The sequence below is a fragment of the Astatotilapia calliptera genome, chromosome 7, assembly GCF_900246225.1.
Source record: "Astatotilapia calliptera chromosome 7, fAstCal1.2, whole genome shotgun sequence".
NCBI lineage: Eukaryota > Metazoa > Chordata > Actinopteri > Cichliformes > Cichlidae > Astatotilapia > Astatotilapia calliptera.
Window position 1 is genome coordinate 59,818,343 of NC_039308.1, and position 23,790 is coordinate 59,842,132.

The 23,790-nt window shown below is 40.7% G+C and overlaps 2 protein-coding genes across 2 annotated transcripts; one reads left to right on the forward strand and one right to left on the reverse strand.

The window, feature by feature from the left end:
- Nucleotides 1-1,306: 1,306 nt before the first annotated feature.
- Nucleotides 1,307-10,193, reverse strand: LOC113026944 (ubiquitin-conjugating enzyme E2 H-like). Its single transcript, XM_026176265.1, has 7 exons — nucleotides 9,851-10,193; nucleotides 6,405-6,481; nucleotides 6,229-6,303; nucleotides 6,086-6,125; nucleotides 5,845-5,897; nucleotides 3,866-3,994; nucleotides 1,307-3,635 (listed from the first exon to the last, which is right to left on the reverse strand). Exons 1-7 carry the CDS (start codon nucleotides 9,901-9,903, stop codon nucleotides 3,511-3,513), a joined length of 552 nt encoding a protein of 183 aa, XP_026032050.1. The 5' UTR covers nucleotides 9,904-10,193; the 3' UTR covers nucleotides 1,307-3,510.
- A 6,659-nt stretch (nucleotides 10,194-16,852) lies between these two features.
- LOC113026945 (kelch domain-containing protein 10-like) lies at nucleotides 16,853-23,636 on the forward strand. The gene is made up of 10 exons (XM_026176266.1): nucleotides 16,853-17,102; nucleotides 18,033-18,125; nucleotides 18,351-18,572; nucleotides 20,242-20,396; nucleotides 20,477-20,625; nucleotides 20,745-20,829; nucleotides 20,914-20,980; nucleotides 21,065-21,112; nucleotides 21,188-21,327; nucleotides 21,416-23,636. Exons 1-10 carry the CDS (start codon nucleotides 17,018-17,020, stop codon nucleotides 21,623-21,625), a joined length of 1,254 nt encoding a protein of 417 aa, XP_026032051.1. The 5' UTR covers nucleotides 16,853-17,017; the 3' UTR covers nucleotides 21,626-23,636.
- Nucleotides 23,637-23,790: the final 154 nt, after the last annotated feature.

Genomic DNA, 23,790 nt, shown 5'->3' on the forward strand with positions numbered 1-23,790 from the left:
TGAGATAAGCGTAAGTGTAAGAGTTATTTTACAGTGTGGAAAAGAGGAGCCAAGAAAAACCATTTCAGGTGACTCCTTCATGAAGCTCATCACGTGAGTTCCAAGAGTGTGTAAAGCCATATTCAAAGTAAAGGCTGGTTATTTGGAAGAATCTAAAATATAAAACAGGTTTTGAGTTATTCAACACTTTTGTTTACTACATAATCCCCATGTGTGTTCATTCATAGTTTTGATGCCTTTGGTGAGAAACTACAATGTAAACAGTCATGAAAATAAAGAAAAAACATTAAATGAGAAGGTGTGTCCAAACATTTGACGGGTAGTGTAAGCACCAGTCCAGCTACTAGTTTCACTTTAATATAGTCAAAAACACAGATTTTTTTTTTAACTCAGAGATGCTGCAGTAAAATACTTTTTCCCTAAACTTTAAGTGTTTGCCAAGTTGGATCATTTCCAAAAAAAGTGTGCCACAGGAACAAACACACAAATTCTGGTGCTTGTTTCCACTTTTGAAACACTGTTTCATTGTTGACTTGATCTTCCCTGTTCCTTTAACAGTCCGGATAAAGTCTCAGCAAGTTTTTCCACACACAGCGGTCACAACTGTACTCTCATTTGTTGCACTGAGTTTCATAGTTTGAGGCTCATGTTTTGTTTGTATTTGAATGCTCATAAAAGGTGTTGACAAACGTTTTGTTTGTCAACACAGAAATATTGAACTTTATGAGGTTAAGATGACATAACACACTCACTTCACTTCCATGATCGCTCCCCAAATGCTCAAGAAATCAAAATAGAACTACCATCTCCAAAGGTTGATTCTGTTCATCTGGACGCAGCGTTTTCAGTGGGAGAAACGTTTCGTCATTCATCCAAGTGACTTCTTCAGTCTCAGCTTACTGCAGGTTTCCCCAATCTTATAAACGCCACATTTGCATAATGACTGGAACCAGCCCACTGAAGGAACAATGGGCTGGGAGGTCACCTGCAGTCAGCTGAGACTGAAGAAGTCACTTGGATGAGTGACGAAACGTTTCTCCCACTGAAAACGCTACATGCATCCAGACGTTAAAACTACCATCCACAGAAGCATTTAAAAAAAAAAAAAAAAAAAAGTTGTTTTTTTTTTAAATAAATCACACTAAACAATAATTTTTTTGTTTATTTCTTTCAAGTTACAAGGGAAGCACATATATTCATTTTTTGCCTTTTAAAATTTTGGGATATCTTGAACTGTATCATGGAAACAGGGCATAGGAAACTAAAAAAAAAAGTTTTTTAAAAACCAAACCAAAAAAACAAAAAACAAAAAATAAAAATACACATTCAAACAAATTTAGGCATCAAATATATGCGTTCCAGTAAAATACATAACACAACAAGGAATCCAGAGGCTGACAAACAACAAGTGGTTTGTTTTCTGTTGCAAATGAAAACCAACTGTGACATCATGTCATCTTAAGACCAACACCCTCATATATTTGGTTATCGAGCCGAATTAGAGCAATTCTCACCTTTCTTTTTAAAGTCACCATATCAAGAAGAAGTCTGACATGCAGTTTTTACCACCTTAATTAAGGTATCACCCTCTTGCAAGACACCACGAAAGAGAAACGGATCTTTTTTCTTTCTTTCTTTCTTTTTGTTTTTAAATTCATTGAATTTTTGACTCAAAAAACGAGAAATGGCTCCTTTTGATGGTGATATGACTCTAATTATGTTTTCTTTCACAGGGAAAAAACAAAACAGCAAACTGATCTGTAATGCAATGAGCACAGGTTGCAAACAAGTGTCAGACTTCAGATCAGGGTGCCATCACAGCTCTGGTAACACCTCCGCCACACGAATGCTAGCAGGCACATAAAGCTTTTCATAAAGCAGGAAAAACGCTGAAACTGTCCTCTCAAGAAGAAGAAGAAGATTCTGAAGAGTGTTGTGTCCAAATTGAAGTTTAAACTAATCTGAGATTCACCACTTGAGAGTTTGACCATTTGAGGAACTTTTATCTACTCAGCTTCACTCTTTATCCATAACCCAGTTTAAGCTGGGGGGGGGCATGACACTACAGCCTGTAAGATTCATTAGATTTTGGTCCCACCATTTTTCGGAAAAACAGGCCACCAAGAGCATAAAAAAGTGAATTGGAAACAGAGCGCTTCTGTCTGGCAGCAGAAATCGCTTTTGATTGAGATGTTTATGTAAGAGGGAAAAAAAAAAGGGGGGGGGGGTGCAGAGGAGCAGGGCTGCAACACGCCTCTAAAGACTTGCAATTCTCCCCGTCTTCATCAGGACAAGAAGTCTTTTTAAACTAGTGTGTAAGTATTAAACCATACATTATGATAGGATTCACCAACCGCGAAAAACTAACTATCCCTACGCAAGTCAAACACCTATTATAGTTCAACACAAGCAATAGGCAAAGTTAAGAAGTCCGACGATTCACCGAGAAAACCCGGATAACGCGTGACTCACAGAGGCGTCCCCTTCGTGTCTATAGCGATACAGCTCCACAAAGCCCTACACAAACTTTAACTGTGTCATGCCACAATATACAAAGATACTCAGAGAATGACAAACGCTTTCCTAAAACGGAGAGGAAGAGGAGGAGGAAGAGGAGAAGGAGACGGGTGCTGAACAAAAGAAGTGGCGGGATTATTGAACCTCCTCTTCTGGTTTCTCCTGAGCATCAGAGGGGGAGCCGGGGCGCCAAAACAACACAGATTATCAATGGATTACATTCATGCATGCACACACACGCATACACACATCTAGACACACGCACATGCTGTGGTGTTTTGTGTGGCTCATGGTTGATGTGCCGCTTGCTTGTTAAGTGTGTGACGTGCCTGCAGGTTACACAGTCGGCACGGGTCTGTACACATGACCGCACGCTTGTGGCCTTCTGCTCCTTCAAAGTGATGCTTTTAATGGCAACTCCTCATCGTGGCAGTGTCAAAAACAAACAAAACAAAAACAGGATTCCTCTCTCCTTAGAAGCAGAGACTGCTCTGAATCATGGATGTCCTCCTGGCAGTCTTCTGTCAGCGTGGAAAAAATGCCTCATGAAAAGAAAAAAAAAAAGAAAAACTTGAGCGTTTTAGAACGAAAGGTGGCGAGGTGAGGCCTGTGGTACACAGTCTAGTTTTGTGCTGATGGCTCTCCTCCTCTGCCGGCCTCACAGCTCAGTTTCGGTGGTCGGAGCAATGTATAAACGTCGGCTCGAGCCACAAAAGATCAACCCGGTCTAAACTGGGGCTTGGGACGAAGGAGGAGGAGGAGGAGAAGAAGAACAGGAGGAGGAAGATGAAGGAGGAAGGAAGGGCAGGTGGCAATGACTTCCTAAGTAAGAGTGAATATTCTGCAATATCATACTGCAAATCCTCGTGTAGCAATAAAAATCCTTGTGTTGCTGTAAAAAAATTGTCTTGTTTAAATATGAATATAGTACTGAGTTTCTGCTCTTTTTAGGAAATGACAGTCTGCTGTGAGGTGAAGGCGGCTCCACCTTCACTACAACTCCATATCCTGAGCCTCGTCCTCCGAAAAGTCTGACATGGAGCTCTCAGAAGATGAGTCGCCTCCTCCTTCCTCCTGCTCCTTTAGCGCCTCCTCCGTGGCGTACTTCTGGATGTACTCTGAAAGAGACGCACAAGTCGAGCAGACTTGATGATGACAAACGTGGCACAAACCCATTCCGTGCACATTTTCAAGCTAAGCATTGATAAAATATGATTTTAAATACAAAATTTTGGAAAATCTGGTGCAGGTTGACGTACAAATCTGACATTTTGGGTATAAAATTCGTAGTTTGATGTTACAGCGCTGTATGAACATTTGTGTTTTCAATCATGTGTGCGCAAACTACCTTTGATTTTGTGTTTATAATCCTCTGGCCGGTGCAGGTACATGGCGGCTGCATCCCCATTCAGAGGATCGATGGGGTTGGGGTAGGCGAGCAGCTGAGGGAGGAACGACTCAAAGATGTTGGTGAGGTCTGGTGGATGTGAGGTGAAAAATTACAGTCAGTCCAGAAAATAACAAAGCTGCAGAGAAACGCCAACAACATGCACGAGCACTCCTCACTAGTGCTCGTCTATGCTTCTGTGTTTAACCTCCCTGGAAATGCAACTACACGTCACATCAGTGCAGTGCAACTATTCTGATTGGCCTGTTCAAGACCACTGACTCCCAGGAGCAAAAGATAACATAAAAAATGCTTTGGACCAAGTATAAAACAAGAGGAAATTACTACAAGGTAATTAGCACATGTAGAGTATTAAATGCTGATAATTACATACTTACATAAGTTGGGCTGTACGTGCTACAAAGAATCACAGGAAATCTAAAGCAGACTTTATTTGAAGCAGTCCGTCCATTATGTGTGCACCTATAAAAACGCCCACTAGGGGTCTCCCTTGCAAAGAAAAGTTCACTTCACAGAGCTGTTTTGTTTCCTCTCTGGTTATAAGCAACCTTCACTTCAAAGTGTGAGTGGATGATGACGAAGGAACTGCTCAGCCTTTAATGACCTTTATAGCAGCATTCAGCTCACTGTACATACAGCACTGCACAGGGTGAGGCGTTTTTCTCATTTACTAATCTACTAAACCAACCACATATAAGTTATATGGATATTAAATTACAGTGTTTCCTACAAAAAAGTCTTTACCTAGAATATTTTGCAATTTATTTTTTCATTTGTCCAAAGTGGCCACTACTGGACAATACACTGGCTCTTATTTTGAAAGTTCAGTTGCTGTTAACCAGGTAGTTCTGGAGCTTCCCGTGTAACATTTCCCTGTAGGCAGACTGGTCAGGTTGTTGTTACAGCACTGAATGTAAACCAGCTCTTTCTCCGTTTCCACTTGATCGGACAAACTCCAACTGCAGGCAGTGACGGCAGCCTCTGTTCTGCTCTGTAGAAGTGCTGTGAGTTCTCCAACCAGAACCTGCCACAGGTGGAGAACCTCAGGCTTTTTACTCCAAGGATTCAGAGCAGAACAGGAGCTACTGTCACCAGCTTGTGCAATTTAAAGAAAAGGTCAAAAGGTCACATCACAGCACCCTATATTACAACTCTATCATCATCATCAGGAAGTATTTTTAGAGCAGCCAAGGAAACTTTAGGACAGACTGAAGATGTAACACCAATTACTGGCTAATTTAATATCTTATTATGTCATTGTGATAGCCTCTTTCACGCCGTCAGGCTAAAACTACACTCAGATACATAATTAAGCAAGCACTGTTCTCAGTGAGAACATCCATTAAATATACATGCTGAAAGCCAGTATAATCAGTATTAAGGAGGCACAAAGACGTCACTGTAATGCTACAATGATAATGCTTCAACTGGGGCTACTGACTGTAACCTTCCATTTGTGTAGATGTTGAGTCAGTTACAGCTTAAGATTATTATCTATGTGGAGTTGTCGTCACAGTGGTGTTACAGCACCCACGGAAAACACTCAAACGCATATAGAGGTGTTTTCACACATACAGCACTTCTAGAAAACAAACACAGCTGTGGATCACAAGCAGACTGAAAAACAGAAATGTACCTTGTGTCCATGAATGAAACAGTTGACCTAAACTTTGAGTTTATTTACACTCTCACATAAAAGACAACTCCACTCCAGCTGAGTGTGTGTAAAGACCTCTTAGTCTCGAGACCTGACCCATCTACTGGTGCTCAATGCATGACCTCAATAGCAGCAGCGGTTATCACTGAAGTGTAAGCCGATTAAACCGAGACGCTCTGCCTGAAACCGCGCTGCAGAGGTGCAGCACAGGCCGCTCGGTCATTGTTTTTATTGGCACCAGTCAGAGTATGTGTGTACCTACCATAGAGAGCTGTCCACGTCTGGTTAATGACATCTAAACATACAGTTCCTGACCTAAAAATAAAAAAAAGACAAAACAGTGAATAAACTACACACAAATCGTTAGATAGAACCAATGATTTTATGTAGGAGTGTTTGTGTGCTGAAACAATTTCCTATCACATAACCGTCAGGCCGTGCATTTAATCTTCCCCATATTCACCGGATAAATGATCATTGATGTTTGAATCTGTCCTACTTACGCTTCATCAATGTTGGGATGAAAGATTTTGTTCATGAATCCTGAAAGAAAAAGAAAAAAAATGCAGATTTTTTCCCCACGTTTTTAAGTTGTCTACTGTTTTTTTTTTTTTTACAGTGTAAGGTGAGTTCAAATGTTTTATACCTATTGAAGGTGATTTGAAGGGGTACTTATCAGGCAGGTCCACCCGGACCTTCCACACGCCTCCTTCATACGGCGCTAAAATAAAAACATATTAATTATCCACATGTCACATGAAGCTTTTAATATATGTTTAATATAAGTGAAATGACAAAAAGCTGGTTAACGCTGGGTCTTACTTCCAGGTGGTCCGTGAAACTTGACCACAAACTCATTGAGTCCACTAAGGATGGTAACCTCGTGCTTGCTCTCGATGCTGACGTCGGGTTAAGGAAAATGCTACAAACAAAAACAAACAAACAAAAAACAACAGCGAACAAGCTGGAAAAGTCACACATGATCACATATGGTTGTTTTCTGTTTATTTTTCCCAGCTGGGCTGCTGTGTCTGCCTCTTTCCATGTGAATTTGTCTGGGCAGAGGTCACGCGTGGGTTCAATAACATTAGCCGTAATAATGAGATCAATAATGCAGCGGCCTCTGTCAGACAAGCAGCCTGCTTCTAAAGTGAAAACAGGCTCACGGTGAGACAGGATGGAAAGATACTAGCAAGGGCAGAAAGTTTTCTACTGCACACATCCTTTCAGCGCAGAGAAAGGCACAAACACGAACCTGTGACACGTTCTGCTTAGTTAATAATCACAGCATGTGGTGAGAGCGAGAGACTGAGTCAGCTGTCTTGACAGCGGTGCAGAAAGGTGGAGTGGGTTTAATCTCAGTGACTGTGTGAATGTGACACAATGACGGAAAAACAGAAAGGAAGAAACCACAAAAGTAACAGTTGCGCCCTGTTTCATCACCTCATCGTAAATCCTCCTGTCCTCACCATTCCAACAATCTGAACAAGGCAATGTTCACATGCTAATTTAGTTACATTTCTCAAGCACAAATAGAGCTACACGGCCTGAATGCATAATAGCCAGAAGCAAAGAGACTAAACATCCAGCAGAGCAGACGGTGGTTTAGAAAAAAAAAACGGGAAAAAAAAAAAAAACCACTGACCAAGACAGGGAAGCTCTAAATGTGATCCGAGGGAACAGCTCCTATAAATAAAACCTGTTGTAGATGTACGCTTGTGCAGCAAAGCAGAGCAACTCTTGTGCTTTTTTAGCCCCTACAGGGTTATCCATAGAAACCTCACCAAGATTTATTACACAAGGCAATTCCTATATTTGGACAGAAGCTTGCAGAGCACCTTATCAGCTCCTTTTGACACAAAGATATGAAGGATTTATTTATTCTTTTAATTGTTTTCTTCATCACACCAAGCACATCTTTCCCACCTTCACTGGCACAATTAAACCTGACACCAGCCATACAGAATCACCTCACCTACAGCACATGTGGAAGTACATTTCGAATGATATAATCTGTCACAGTGATTCAGTCTTACATATTCGATTTAAAGACACAGCGTGAAACTATGAAAGGCATCTACTGTTACACGCTGCTGCTGCGGCGCTCTCTGTTTGGGAACTGGTGAAACGAGATCCACAGCAGCAACACCTGATGGGTCCCAACATGTTTTTCCTCAGTGACTCCTATTATCCAATACTGAATTTCTCATCTCACTCAGCTAATAAAACACAGGAATCTTATTTTGTACCAACCCCCCCCCCCGCCGCCTCTTTTTATAGATGTGACTCTTTGGCACAATTCAGTGTCTGTGGTTAAAATTTACCAGGCTGCAATCCACATACAAAATACCTCATTCTTACTTCCTAATACCAGGTTACATTGGTGTTATGAAACATTAAACCCACTGTACACCTTATATGTGGCTCCTGCTAAGTTAAAAAAAACTTCACTGTTATCAGGAAAATATTAAAATAACGATAGTATGAATGTGGCAAAGCTTCAAGGAACGAAAGGAAGTGCTGACTTAATTAAAATTAATCAAGGCATTGACATTAATAAGAACTTATTCGATCCTCTAAATATGTACGTTGAAAACTTTTTGGACCACAAGGAAAAAATGAAGCATATAAAATGGTTTTGTTTATCCATTAGACAAAAACCACATGTAATACACACTTCTGCTAAATAAAGTAACAAAGACTTATTGCCTTAACTATCTGTGGATCAGTTGAGCTTACATGCACAGGTCATCCCTCAAAAGGCATTGTTGACCCATAAAACAAAAAACAAAAAAACCTTGTTAAATTTCAACTTTATGGCGACCTCATTTCTTTAAATGGAAAAGTAGATGTTTTCGGTTTGTTTGGTTTTTTAATGAACGCTGTTCAATACTGAGTCATGTACTTCCCGAGGTGTGTGTCTGTGGAGGTGATAGATGAGTGTGAGTGAGTGCAGCCCTGTCCCTGCTCCCAGCCCCCCCCCCCCTTTGCCCCCCCAACACACACAGAGCATGCTTGTTGATCCTCGATCAGCTGTGTGAAAGAAGCCCCGCCCTCTACCATGTTCCGGATGGTAACAAGGTGGCCAATGAGAGCGCAGCATGTAGCTGCAGGACAAAAACAAAACAATTGAGCCTCACGCTGTCAGAAAAACCTTTCAAGCAGAAACTTCAGCAGGTCACTGCAAGCAATTACTAAACCACACAAGCATTTATACGAATATAAGAAACGCAGGTATAAGTCGATAAATGAAAACTGCGGAGGGGGGAGAGGGGGAGTAATTATGTAAAAATAAAGATCACGATCACTTTGGTTTGTATTCCTTTTTTTCCCCCCTCATTCAGACTGAAATTAAACTAGTTTTGCTTCACATCCTGCTGGAGAATCTGTGCCAAATACGCCATCCGTGACTACTGTGTGTACCATTTGTGATTTGTTTGTCTTCAGTTAGAAGGATTGTTTTCATTTGGACAACAAATTAAATAAATAAATAATAAATAAGCAAAAATTATTAAAGTATTGTTTTATGTTCTCTGATGTTAAAGAGCGAAAGGTCGTTAGCTGTCGGCTCTGCATTTTTCAAAGATCGTCTCCACATCGACCTTAATTGTTCTTTCTTTGGTGATAGCATGCTACACAGCTAGCTTCCTCGGCGTCAACGCTACCATATCACAAATAAAGGAACGTGTCCTTCCATATATTTGTTTCCAAAACGTACAAAACCCTTCGCCATGACTTCCCAGTGTGCTGTCAGTCCTGTGGGAATCACATTTTAGAAGCCAGTGGGCTAACTATAGACGCTATCAGGCTAACGCTAACAGTGTCCAAAGCTAACACAAGAGTTAGCAGCCAGCGTTGTATTGCGACAGTTTCCGCTGCTAATTCTCTATCGATACAAACAGGACGATAATGCTAACGTAGCAGCGAGCTAACGCTTCACAACAGGCGGTGGAGTTCACTCAAAAAACGTTAAATAAGCGTCCTGTTCGCCATTCTGCTAACCGAGCTAACGTCCAGACTCGGTGGAGACACAGAGCTGTCTGTTAACGTTAAAGTCTTCATACTTTTTTTCAGAATCTCTCAATCTCACACAGCTGCCAGCCACCTCATATATATTATATATATACACACACACACACACACACACACTTACAGAGCACCCATCGAGAGCAAATTATGTAATTAAGCACTACCACAAAGCTAACAGCTGATCATTAAGATAAAAGAAAAAAAAACACCAGCTTGTGTTTATATACTGTAAAGGATACAGTTTCACCACGTCGGTATCCATTCGCCTCTTTCCCGGACTTGGAGACGACATTTTTGTATTCCTTTCAGAAGTGAGCTAAAAATACTGCGGCTACTCAGCTACCTCAACCTCTCAGCTTGAAAATACCAAGAGAAGCTCCCCGGTCTCTATCAGCAGCCTTTCCACAATGTCCATACACGATATCCCAGCTGCAACATCGCCCACTTTTTTCCTCTCCCTCTATCAGCGGCTCCTTGCCTGACCAGCTTGTGTCCTGTCCTGAAGACTCTCTGCCAGTGACATCAACCTCCAGCGACTAGAGCGAGCAGAGGAGGGGCTGAGCTATAGAAATACAGCCGAAGGACAGGGCCATACTGTCAGCATTCCGCCTCTCAACCACTTTAACTTACTGCGGTGGAGCATTTCTGCAAAGACAGGAGATCAGGAGGAGATAAGGTTTAAGGAGAGACATTAACTTCTGGGTCATTTTAACGAGTCTGCTCGCATAAAACTCAAAAAGAAAGTGCGTGCTGTTCTATCGTGTGTAGATCTATGTTAAAATCTCATTATTGAGGGGCTGCAATAAGTACATTAGGCCGAAGTTGTTTGTTTCTTGAAGCGCTGAATGAATCATTTAAAGGAGTAGATATAGGTTAATTCAAGGTGCTTATTGCACACACATTGCTATGACATCCAGCAGGTTTTAAACAGTTAGTAAGAAGTCAGCTAATGACTGACGCAATCCAACACAGCCGTCCTGTAATGCACCTTGGTGTTTAATGGATTTTCTATTTGTTTTGAAATCAATATTCCTTTATTGATATGTACAGTTAAATGGATTGCAGACTTCTAACAAGAAGACAAATACACAAACTACAAAAGAGGCTCAAGAACACGAAACACTAATGATTTATTAATAAGAAAAAGACTTACAATATAACAGGTAAAGAAGCCAAATCCGATTTGTAATGCAGTCTTCCTCAGAGCCGTGCTTGTGTTAGTATTGTTCTTCCTTTGCTCAGGTTTTTACCCTTTTCCAGCATTCTCTTCACTAAAATCCATCCAGCGTTTCCAGGGAAGTGAAGTAAGGCAAGAGGTAGACTTGTTTTAGGCTTGACGGTTGTCCTAAAAGCTATGAAAAAGTATTTTCTCCATTCTAGATTTCTTAGTTTTTTTTGTTGCATTGTTGTATTGTATTTTTTGTTGTATTTCATCAAACAAAATCTAACATCAGACACAGATAACCCCCATAAATACAAAATTTAGTTTTTCAAATGATGATTTTATTTATTAAGGGGGGAAAAGTGATCAAACCTACCTGGCTTCTGAAAAAAAAATTGCTCTCCCTCTGTTCAATCATGGCTTAACTGTGATTAAAACTTTTATTCAGAAAAGCTGATTTTACTTTCTGACTTCACATGATCTAAAGAAAAATTTGAAAAACAAATTGACTATCTATGAGTCTGGAAAGAGTTACAAACACATTTCTAAGGCTTTGGGACTCCAGTGAACCACAGAAAGAGTCATTATCCACGTATGGAGTGACTGGCTTACCAAAATTACTCCAGGAGCCATCGACGACTCATCCAACAGATCAAAAAAATAACCCAGAACAACATCTAAGGTTGGTAAAGATAAATGTCCATGATTCAACAATAAGAAAGAGACTGGGCATGCATGAGAGAGCACAGAGGCAAAAACCACTGCTGACCAAAAAAAGAACACAAAGGCTCATCACACATCCTGAAAATATCCCCAAGACTTTTGGGAAAATAATCTGCGGACTGTGACAAAAGTTGAACTTTTTGGAGGGTTTAAGTCCCTGTTATATTTGGTGTAAAACTAACACAGCATTTCATAAAAAGGTCATCACATCATTAGTCAAAAATGTTGGTGGTAATGTGATGTTCCGGGGCTGCTTTGCTGCTTCGGGATGACTAGCTGTTGGAATCATGATTTCTGCTCTCCACCAGAAAAGTTTATGCCCTGAAGGTCAAGGACATTTGGGTTATGTAGCAGGACAACCACCAGAAACACACCACCAACTGCACCTCTGAATGGCTGCAAAAACACAAAAACAAACAAACAAACAAAAAGGTTTTGGAGTAGTTTCAGCAAAGTCTGGTTTTAAGTCTGATTGAGATGCCTTAGCATGACCTTAAACAGGATGTTTATGCTGAAAAACCTAATGTACCCGGATTAAAACAATTAGGCAAAGAAGATTGGGACAAAATCCCTCCACGATCATGTGAAAGACCCATTGGCAGTTATCACAAAAACTCCTCTCTGCCAAGGATGGTACAAACAGTTATTAGGTTTAGGTGGCACTTTTCTTGCATTAAACTGTCTGCTCTTGGACTAAACTTGCACAGTTGACTGTCTGCAAATTCAGCCCATCTTTAGATTTATTCAGTCTCTTACTAGACTCATAAGCGCCCACAACTACTTTTGCCATATTTCACCTCACAAAATATGGCAGCACCATTTGTTTTTGTTTCAGAATCTGACTTTATTCTGTTGCACTCTCACGAACGTTCATTGCACATGAAACCTTTCAAGCAGTGCTAAACAAAGATCAGCTTGTCCATAATTTCTTGTTTTAAAGATTGGCATGTACGACATTTTGTGCGAAGGCCAGCACACTCGCTGTAAACACAGATGGTCAAAGGTGAGGTTTAAAAAGGTGCAGACATCTAGCGCAGACATAAAAGAGATAAAAATGTGTCTTTATGCACCAGTGAGACGTATTTGCACAGCGACATCTGCACTCAGAAATCTATCCATAGATGCCTTTGAATATCAAGTTGATCACTGATTCATTCTGGTTTTGTATTAACTCATTGTTTCCATTATTGGTAACACCTCACCACAAATGTGTTGTGCCAGCTGTGCTTTAATATAGTGATGTGAGAAAGGTTGCTAAGGTTTAATATATTTTTTAAAAAGTAATCTCCTCCATACCAGGTTATAAGGTTATTTAAATGCAACCTCAACTGAACAACAGCACATCCTCCTAAAATCATTTATTTCCTCTGTAGTGGACTTTTGGTTTTGGTTTATATGTTTTGACTTATTTCAGCTACCCTACCAAAGGTTAAACTGAAAGATAATTTTATCCCTCTCTAGGATCTCCAGGATATGACACATTATTTGTTTAACAAAACTTTATTTAGGCTTGTTTTCCAGCAAGAAAACCAGAGGTTGCTGTCGTTGAGCTGACCACGAACTCCTCTGGATACCACAGCAGCAGCAAATCTGCAACAGAATGACTGAAAAAGAAAAGGCAGGCTTTGGCAGGAGCTTCAGGGAGCTGTGCACAAATGAAAGAAGCTGTAAAGAAGAGTGGGCGAAAATTCTTCCACAACGATGCAAGGGTCTGATAAAGACACGCAGACGTCATGTTTTCTGATGTGCTTATAAATCTTTCATCTAAGTTAGACTATACTTTCATTGTTACTATATTTTTATATTTCTTAGCATCTGCATACAGAACTACAGATCATTGAAGTCTGTTGTATATCATGTGAAACAGAGAAGTAAGCCATTGAAATCATGCTCTGATAGAAGCTTATTAAACTTCATCTATGATTGATACATATGACATATTCATGTGTAACACAATAAAGCAGCACTTTGTCTAGCCTGACTTATTCAGAAGACTAGCAGACACTCTGACAACATCATCCAGTTGGATAGTTCAGTTATCTTTAATCTTTACATGGAGGAACATAGAAATGTCATCAATGTGGTGCATCTTCCAGTAAGTCTAATCAGTTTTCAAGCTGGTTGATCTCACGTCCTGACCTCTGTAAGTCAATAAGTAGATCACAGCAAGCAACAAAAAGCTGCCGACTCATCTCCTGTTTGATCTCATTAACACAGCAGTGGCTCATTGTTCAGGAATTTCTTACTGTCTGTGACATTTCACAGACTCCCTTCATTGTCTACCTGCCGCCAGTCTGTTCAAGGGTTATTTGGACAGTCTGTGTTACATTATGAGACCAACAGTGGCTGAGAATCTTTCTGCCTCTAGGTGAGCTCTGAATGTACTCTTTGGGATAATATTTTAGCTTCAGATGAGAAAAAACGTGTCTGTAAACGAGTGAACATTGTAAAACACCAGCAGAAGGATTGTTTGATTAATTGTTGCATTGGGAGTAGCTGTCCCATAAAAAGAGATCAGGTGTAAAAACCTTTGTCTCAAAAGGTTCTTGCATTTTAACAGGGTTTGGGCACGCCTGCTGTATTTGCGCTTGTACCTTAAACAAAAGAGGGTGTTGATCTTTTCCAGATCATTACTCACTGTGAGAATTAGCAATTATTACAATTCTAAGTCTGTTTATTTACACATGGTCCATGTAAACAAGCTACAGTTGTTATGTGACAGCTGTGTGCAGGCAGGAAAAGGACCCAAAGTGCAGACTCCGGAGACAGAAAGTAACTCAAAACAGCTTTAATGCTGAACTCAAAAGGGTAACAAAACTAAGAATACAGAATACACCTACACAGCCAGCACACACAGCAAGATAAGGGTAGATAAGCATAGATCACAACAAATGAAAAACTGAAACACAGGGCTTAAATACATAGAGGGAGCAATCAGGGAATGGACAACAGGAGGGAAACACAGCTGGGGCAAATCAGAACTGACGAGACAAGGAAGCGTAAACTGAACACACTGAGATAAGACAGAGACCTTCAAAGTAAAACAGGAAACACATAATACAGACTGAACAAAAGACACAGACTCACATGCAGACACTACAACAGAGGGAACAGAGACGTGGGACCAGGGCAGACACAGACACTGACTGGACACGGGGATATAGCGGACAGGGGAGACAGCAACTAAGGATTACACAGAGACAAACCATAAGACATGACTCTAACAAAAACCCAAAGACTAGAAATGATAAATAATATAATAAACTCAAAAACCCTGGGTCAACGACCCAGGCATCCTAACAACAGTGGCTAGTCATGCGTTTGTTTTGCTCCTTCTGCAACTCCCAGTGAGCTTCAAATCCAGATTATAACATGTCTGCATTGCAGCTCCCAAAGATGTGGGCGAAAGGTTGACTCATGGTACAGCTGATCAAAAGGAGTTACTCCAACCACGTGTTTGGCTCAAATATCCCTTATTTAAGTTGTGTGTTAATTATCCTTTGTAGCTTGGAAGACATAAACAAAGTTTGTCACTTTTTAATTTCTTAATACACTTAGATCCATGTGTTGACAAACAAATAATGCAATCAATATATGATTGACATGCAGAATTTCAGCTTTTATTCAAGGCCTTTAACAAAAGCATTGAAGTAACTGTTTAGGTGTTGCATCTGTTTTAGCTCCTTATATTGATACATTATTTTTTAAATTCATGAATAGAAACACAGTGGGTTTACAGGAAAGTGAAAACTGATTCAAATTGTTGGACTGATAAAACTAAAATTGACTTGATGGAAAGAGAAAAGTATGGAGAAGGAGGGAAATAGCTCATGATCTGAAACAACCACAGAATCTGTTAGTGATGGAGACAGTAAGACAGTGTTTATTGATAACATGACTGCTGATAAATGTAGCAGGATTGTGAAGTGTACAGGGCTACGCTTTCTGCTCAGATTCAGCCAAATGCTGCAAAACCGATCAGACCAAGCTTCACGGTGCAAATGGATAATGACCTAGAGTATGCTGCAAAAGCAAAGCAAGAGTTTCTTCGAGATATAAACGTTCTTCAATCTCAAAGTCAGTCACATGATCTCAACTCAATGGAGCGTGCTTTTCAGTTACTGAAAGACCCACAGACAACAGGATTTGAAGGTGGCTGCTGTAAAGGCCTATCAGAGCATCCCAAAGGACGACTTTTTGCGATGTCCAAAAATGATTTCCGACACAGGAGTTTCATCTAACTAAAAACTGTATTTCTAAAATCCAAAATATGTTAGTTTCTCCAATGACGTATGAACCTCTGAATATCTGGGGATTTACATAAAAAAATTACACTACTGTGAAAAAAAGTCTGTATTTCACTTGATAGCCGTTTATTAATCCCTCAAGTTTAAAATCACAGTTGTTTTTAATGGCTAGTATGTGCATTAAGTATATAATATAAGGTAAACATGCAAATCTACAAACATCAAATCAAATCACTTTTATTGTCACATCACATGTGCAGGTACATTGGTACAGCACATGTGAGTGAAATTCTTGTGTGTGAGCTTCACAAGCAACAGAGTTGTGCAAAATACAATAATGTAAACAAGCAAAATACAAGAATGGCTACATCTGAAACTAATAAATATATGTACAATATATAATAGTATATGCATTTCTGGATGTGTATACTAAATATTTTTCTACGTGTGTGTGTGTGTGTGTGTGTGTGTGTACACATATTTTACAAATTAAATAGAGTAAACAATAAATAAAATATATAAAAATATACAGAGTTGAGACATGTGCAAAACAGTGGCATTACTGTACAGTATGGAGTGCATAATGTTAAAGTTCCAGTAGTGAAGCTGAGGTGTCTATGACGTGTTCAGCAGTCTGATGGCCTGGTGGAAGAAGCTGTATCTCTGACATATACATGTCATTATCCATATATCTCTGATAATAATAATAATAATGGATACTTTATTGATCCCCATGGGGAAATTACTTGTTTTTCTCTGCATTTGACCCATTCACTCAGTGAAGCAGTGGGCAGCCCACTAAGCAGGCGCCCGGGGAGCAGTGTGTAGGGACGGTACCTTGCTCAGGGGTACCTCAGGGTAGCCGTTAAGTGGATTCGAACCGCCGACCTTCCGATCATGGGGCGACCATGATAAGCCATATTCATTCAAAACAAAGGGTATTGACGTTCACGTCAGTTGTTACCGACTCTTTTATTTATTTGTTATTGCTAGATTATTGCGGCGAGGCCCTTTAACAAAACTATAAACATTTCCATGTGACTCTTGAACGCCACTTGAGCGTCCTATTCTCCTCTGATTGGTTAGTTCAGACCACGTGGCTATGACGTCTCGGACAGCAGCAGCTGTGGACAGTTGGAGGAGTTAGCATATTTCTTTATTTTGCTCTGAAGCCAGAGCTGGTGGTTTCATGTCGCGCCGTTTGTTTGTACTGAGGCGGATTCCTGTCCGGGTCTGGGTGTGAGCCTCTTCGGTCGGCGTGTCCCAGGTTAATCATGTCTTCGCCTGAGCACGGTGAAACTTTCAGTCAGCTCAATAAGTTTGAGAAACTGTCGTGGAGGCCCTCCATCCGCGACTCAGGTTTGTAAACACAGGCGACTGCTCTGCAGCTGGATCCAATCAGCAAGCCTTCCTGAGAAGTTAATGTAAATACTTGGTAATGCTGCTCAGAGCTCGCTGCCTCTTTGGGCAGAGCTGGCTGCTCATTTGCATTAGCTGGGCTTTGTCTGTGAGCTAGCCATACTAGCTTTGTGTGCATTCTGCATCGCTACAGCAGCTACACAGGCCAAATGTTGCTAACGTTGCTACGGAAGCCAGCAGAAATCAGCCACTGAATATTTCAGTGTTATTGTTGCTTATGTTCCCATTTAAATGGAAATGAAAGACAAAGGCACAGCAATGGTTTTCATATTCTGTAAGCTCTCCCATACATGAAGTGGATTCTCGGTTACACAAAGCATACTTAAGAATAGAAAATGAGAGCGGTTACACCTGTAATCCTGATTTCTCTGAGTGTAGCAGTGCACAGAGTATCTTGATTCACCGAGGAAGTACAATAGCTGTGGCTTAAAAACAAAATAAAAAAAAACTATGGGAGTATACGATGACTGTATTCATATACTTCTACGGTTTTTACTGGGATCGTCCCAGAAACATCAGCCTCGGTTTGCTGGAAGTGTGACGCTTGGCTGAATATACGTGACTGTGGTTGTTCAACATTTGTAAAGCCTGCAGTGTGGTTGAAGTAAAATAAACAGGTGTGACGGCGGTGGAGCTATCAAATGATCGTCCAGGAGCTCCAGAAAATCTTTTCCATGACAGAAGGATCGTGGACAACACCAGCTGCTCACAGCAATCTGTGAGATCCTGTAATTGGTCTGTAGTGAAAAGGGGAAAGAAATGTCCCTTTGGAAGTTAAAATGAAACGGTAGATGCTAATTAGTTCAACCCCTGACAAGAACATGAGAGAATTGGTTTATGAATCTGTCTTTTTCTCTGTATATCTTGCAGCCACTAAGAAGCGAGCACGGTGGTTTCAGGCCCGGCGCATCTTCTCCCCTTCCTGCCCAAACCTGCGGATCCCCAACAGGTTTCTGAGAGAAGGTACTAAACCTGCACAGACACCACACTGGACGGTCTAAACTCATAAACAGTAGAATTCAAAGTGCAGGAGCTGCAGTTAATGTCCTGTAAAGCAAAGCTAGAAGTGTTATATTGCTCCTAATAGAACTATTCAGAGGGGAGAAAGAAGTCTGCGTGATGATTTACATGGTGGTGTGTGGCGATGAGACTGATGGTGTCTGTCTACAACTCCTCCTCCCCCCACAGGACACTGCATTCCTCCTGCCCGCAGTGGACACCGCTGTGTAGCAGACAGCACCAACCTGTATGTGTTTGGAGGCTACAACCCAGACTTTGATGAGGCAGGCGGCTCAGAGAACGAAGACTACCCTCTGTTCAGGGAGCTCTGGCGGTATCATTTTGCCACAGCATCCTGGCAGCAGGTCCACACAGAGGGGTACATGCCCACGGAGCTGGCTTCTATGTCAGGTAAGGACTGATGCTGCTTTTATTTTTATTCCCTTGGTATAAGGGACAAGCTGGAGGTGGCGGCTGGGGAGAGGGAGGTCTGGGCCTCTTTGCTTAGGCTGCTGCCCCTGCGACCCGGATGAAGCGGATGAAGATGGATGGATGGATGGTATTCAAATGATGTGATGTGGTTCTGCTGGATTGATGAAAATATTTTTTGACTTATTCCAGTATTTTTATCAGCATATTCTAAAGGCTGTATGCACACCCCTGCCTTCATTTATGCAATACACACTGAGCACATGTGGTTAGTCTAGCTGTTATTGAAAAGCAGCTCTAAATTCACCCCTGCACACTTTTTTTTTTTTTTTTTCTTGAACTCACACAAATAAATTAGGACGCATCACATTTGAGGCTAGAAGCTGGCCTGCATTTCTCAGCAAGTTGTGAGACTTTTGGTTGCAATTTACAGCTCAGTTAATTTAGGTGTGAATTCTGGCATTTTATAGCAATGTCTTTTTTTTAGCAATAAAAATAAAATATTCTGCTCTAAATGATATTTCTCAAGTTCATACTTTTATCTGATAACTAAAGTTTTATCGTTGTTTAGTCAACAAACAGATGCAAAGTCCTGCAAAAACTCAACTCTTTGGTTTGTAATTCATTATTTGTGTAGTCACAGTTGACTGTTGTGTAGACTTTAGGGGGACCTTTTGGCATAAATGTATTCGGATTTATTTTTAGAATTACTCCATATAAGAGGGAGGTCCACCTCCACACTACATTGTGTTGTCATGTTTCCACAGCATAGGCAGAAGTGTGCAGTGAAGGCCATTTAGTTGGTTGAAATCTGTAGCCTCACCACTAGGTGGCACTAGCAGAGAAAGCAAAGCTAGCAGAGGTGTCTCTTCTGGGATAAAAAAAAACAACAAAAAACTACAGTATTCAGAGGACAGAAGTCTGCATGATGATTCACTGTGTTGCATCAAGATGAGACTGCCTGAGAACCACTGAGCCTGGTTTGTGTGCGCCAGTGTGTCTCACTAACGGACGTGAGCCAAAAATGACCTGACGGCGGCTGCCGTGCCCTGCACTTTAATGTCTTTCTGGTTTTGTGTCAAAGTGATTTCCAATGTTTATGCATTTTCTCTCTCGGTGTGTTGGTGTGTGTGTTGGTGTGTGTGTTGCTTCTATTGGTAAATAAACTGTAGTGTAGTCTCAGGATTTATGAAGGTTATGTATTAAATAAGGAAATGACCCGTTTTGCAAGTATCTTTGTGACTTGGCTTTTTTGTACCTACATTATAATCAGTCCTTTGTATCGACTTTAATGTTTTTATACAACTGCTATGTTATTTGTCTCTCGCCCTCCTGGCAAGATCACTCTTAAAAAATATACATTTTTAATATCATAGAAACGTTTTGGCTGGATACATAAAAGATATATAAAAGTCACTTTGCCAAAAACTGATTGCAGCTTCTTCGTGACAGGAATATTCTTTTCTGGCTCAACATGACTTTACATCATTCATGCGAGATGAGATCTAGAAAACACTTTGACTCAGATTTCCTATAGGTTTTATAACAGAAGACTCCTGTACAAAACATTCAGGGTTTTGTTGTTTCTTTTTATTCCCAAACTTCACTCCTAATCAACAAAACTGAGTTTGATGCTGTTATCTTTCCCCAGCTGTCCTACATGGGAACAACCTGCTTGTGTTCGGTGGCACCGGGATTCCATTCGGTGAAAACAACGGCAACGACGTCCACGTTTGCAACGTTCAGTACAAACGATGGAACCTGCTCAGCTGCAGAGGGAAGAAGCCCAACAAGATCTATGGACAGGTAACTGTTTTTGTGTATGAGGTCCTTTTGAATGTTCTGTCCCATCCCATCTGTTACAACCATTTATCCTCCTTTTCCAGGCCATGGTCATCATAAATGGCTACCTTTATGTGTTTGGAGGGACGACGGGCTACCTTTACAGCACCGACCTGCACAGGCTGGACCTGACCACCAGGGAGTGGACCCACATCAAACCCAATAACGCGCCCTCAGACCTACCTGAGGAGAGGTCAGTCACCTTAGGTCATTCATACACAGCTAAAAGCAGCAGGCACACTTTGTTAAACACACAGTGAATTCTCTACATGTGGCTCCAGATTTTCTGAAAATGAATCAATAATTTTGCAGATATAGACATGAGCTAGCTCATGACGGGCAGAGAATATATATTTTTGGAGGCGGGACTTCCTGGACATCATATCCACTAGACAAGGTGAGAGTAACTGGCACTTAAACACCATTGCATGCAAACTTGTTGTCGTCCTGTCTTTAAATTAAGGTTATTTGTGTTCATCAGATTCATGCTTATAATTTGGAGACAAACTACTGGGAGGATATCATGACAAAACCCCAAGAAAAAATAGGTTTGACTCATGTTCAACTTTTATTTACAGCGGTAAAGCGTTTTGACTGCCACAAGTCAAATTCATTTCATTTTCTTCTCACAGGATATCCTGCCGCCCGTCGATGTCACAGCTGTGTACAGGTCAAAGAGGGTGAGTGTTTCACACGACATCATCAAACGGGCTTTCTCTGAAATGTTTCTGCTTCATGCCTCTTTTTATGTGCAGAGGTTTTTATATGTGGGGGTTATAACGGAGAGCGCATCCTGTCAGACCTCTGGAAGCTCAACCTGCAGACTTTTCAGTGGACAAAGCTTCCTGCGATCATGCCGGAGCCGGCTTACTTTCACTGTGCTGCGGTCACTCCGGTCAGTACCATCGCACACTGAGAGAACAAAAACTAAATCGTCATAGAGTAGACTCAGATTTCATTCTCTGGTGTTCCTTTTCCTTTAGGCCGGCTGCATGTACGTCCACGGCGGAGTCGTCAACATGTCTGGGAATCGAAGGACTGGCTCTCTGTATAAAGTGTGGCTGGTGGTTCCCAGCCTGCTGGAAATGACCTGGGAGAAACTGCTGAAAACTTTCCCTCACTTATCCCAGCTGTCCACCCTCCAGCTGCTCAGCCTGGGACTGACGCACACGTTAATCCAGCGGCTCAAATAAAGACTGAATGCAGCGGTATGTGATGGCGTAGCACGGACTCTAAGATGTCTGACGATTTAGGGTGAAAGGACAAAGTAAGCCTGATGATGTCAGATAGTTATGAAAATACTTTGATTGCCTTTTTACATTAGTCTGATGTAAATGTGTGGGTTGTTTTAAAAAAGTGCAATTTTTTTTTTTTTTTAAGTTTCCCAGTGTGTCATATGTGCACGCATCCATCAGAAACTGTGTAGAAAATAGAAATTACTGTATGCTGTTTGTTTTTCACTTCTGCCTTCTTCAGGTTTTTCTTCGTTTTTTGGTCGTGGAAACTTGTGGAGCCTGAGAGATATTTTATAAACTCCAAAGACCACTTGTTAAAAGGCCAAATGAATGTTGGTACAGTAGTGAAGTTTTAGCTTTTATTTAGAGGCAAAGACTTTTTTGTCTGTTCTTTCTTTTCCCAATCCTGAAGTGGAACAGGTTGTGCAGCACTACCCTCAATCAGTCCTGCTGTTCCCTCTTCAAACCCAGCAGAGGCACCAGTTTGTAGGCCCTGACATTTAAATAGAAAGTTTCGAGATTCTCAGTAAAAAGCAGACTTGTATTTCTGATTGCTTTTCACAGTTTAAGTAACACATTTCAGCCTCAAAGACTCACTGATTAGGGTGCTGATTTGGAGCTGCGATTAAAACTCGACCGTTCAAATTGAAAAATGTTCCTCTTGCCGGTCACAATTAGGCCTTCTGATCAGATGAAAACATGTGACACGGCATCACTGTGAAATATCTTATGCCTCTTCAATTTTTATTCCTCTTTTTTTTGGGGGGGGGGAGGGGAAAAAATGAAAAACCTGCTTTGAACGCCCGTAGCTCCAGAGTATCTATTTATTTAGTGCCTTTTGAATTTCAAAAAGTGGGGTGTACAAATTGGTCTGCAAGAGTCAAGTTTATTTCACTCAGTGTGTAGCCCTTTTGTTTTTCTTTTTTTTTTTTGTTTTGTTATTCGCCCACTAGGTTTTAGTCGGTGCTCTTCACAAGCTATGTATGCTTAACTAGTCTGTTATTTTAAACCCACGAAGCCATTTTTACTATTTAAATCACTGTGCTGCTGTTTTTATTCTATTAGAAATCTTTGAACTGCACCCTACTTGTAGCTGTATTTCCCCAGAAACCCCAACCCAACATTTCTGTCACGTTCAGTTTTTTCCACTTTAAAGCCAAGAATCCATTTCAACTTTTTGTACTGCAACATGCATTGTTGATATTATTATTATTATTATTATTATTATTATTATTATTATTATTATTATTACTACTACTACATTGTTGTTGTTTTTAGAGATGCTGTGCTTTGGTACTTGGCAAGGAACATTAACAAACTAGTAACAAGGTGTGAAAGGTGTACTCAGGATGTGAAATACTGTGATCAGTCTGATGAGCCGTGCAGACACTCATCATTGAAACATCAGCAGGTTCAGTGTGAAACCAGATCTAGGCACACCAGCAGCTTTGTTTTTTGTTTTAGTTACTGTGGACTGTAAATCTTTGATACTGTTGTGGTTCTCCTAGTTGCTTTCATGCAATTTATTATTATTATTTTATTTTTTAAAAACACATTTTGCCTTGCATTGAGCATTTGAATTCACGTTAACTGCAACTGTGCTGGTTCGATTTCGAGCTGCGTTAATCTGACGGCTATTCTACTACGATCCCTTTTGTACACTGCGCCACACCTCAGTTCCTTTAATCATGTCATGGCCTTATTCATTTCTATTTTGAAGCATTCTGCTTCACTGCGTGCTCAAACTTAGTAACGACGTTGCTTCAGATTGACATGTTCAATATTTGCATCATTTTTTTTGATGTTAATGAAAGCTCAATGATCTGTTGCATGTCGGTATGGTGTGCATGTCACTTTAAACTCTTGGGAGAAAAGTTGAATGTCTTTATAAAAGGCAAATATGGCTGCAATATGTTTTGTAATTTCTGTGTACAAACAATTAAAAACGCAGGCAGCTGGTTTTTCAAAACATTGTATTGACTCACTTTTTTTTTTTTTTTTTTTTTTTTTTTTCCCCCCCATAGCCTGTTCATAGAGAACAAATCTTTGCTGGCACAGCCTGCCATGCCTGGTTTCCAGTTAGTCTTTTGAAAAATTCAGTACACGAGCGTTCAGGTCTAAGG

What these genes read in the sequence shown, in the direction of transcription:
- LOC113026944 (XM_026176265.1), bottom strand. Translation starts at nt 9,903, where the DNA reads ATGTCGTCTCCAAGTCCGGGAAAGAGGCGAATGGATACCGACGTGGTG. An exon ending in GTTTCACGGACCACCTGGAA is followed by an intron (nt 6,304 to 6,404) that starts GTAAGACCCAGC and finishes TTTTTATTTTAG; the next exon opens with CGCCGTATGAAGGAGGCGTG. An exon ending in CTTCAAATCACCTTCAATAG is followed by an intron (nt 6,126 to 6,228) that starts GTATAAAACATT and finishes TTTTTCTTTCAG; the next exon opens with GATTCATGAACAAAATCTTT.
- LOC113026945 (XM_026176266.1), top strand. Translation starts at nt 17,018, where the DNA reads ATGTCTTCGCCTGAGCACGGTGAAACTTTCAGTCAGCTCAATAAGTTT. An exon ending in CCAACAAGATCTATGGACAG is followed by an intron (nt 20,397 to 20,476) that starts GTAACTGTTTTT and finishes CTCCTTTTCCAG; the next exon opens with GCCATGGTCATCATAAATGG. An exon ending in CTGTGTACAGGTCAAAGAGG is followed by an intron (nt 21,113 to 21,187) that starts GTGAGTGTTTCA and finishes TTTTATGTGCAG; the next exon opens with AGGTTTTTATATGTGGGGGT.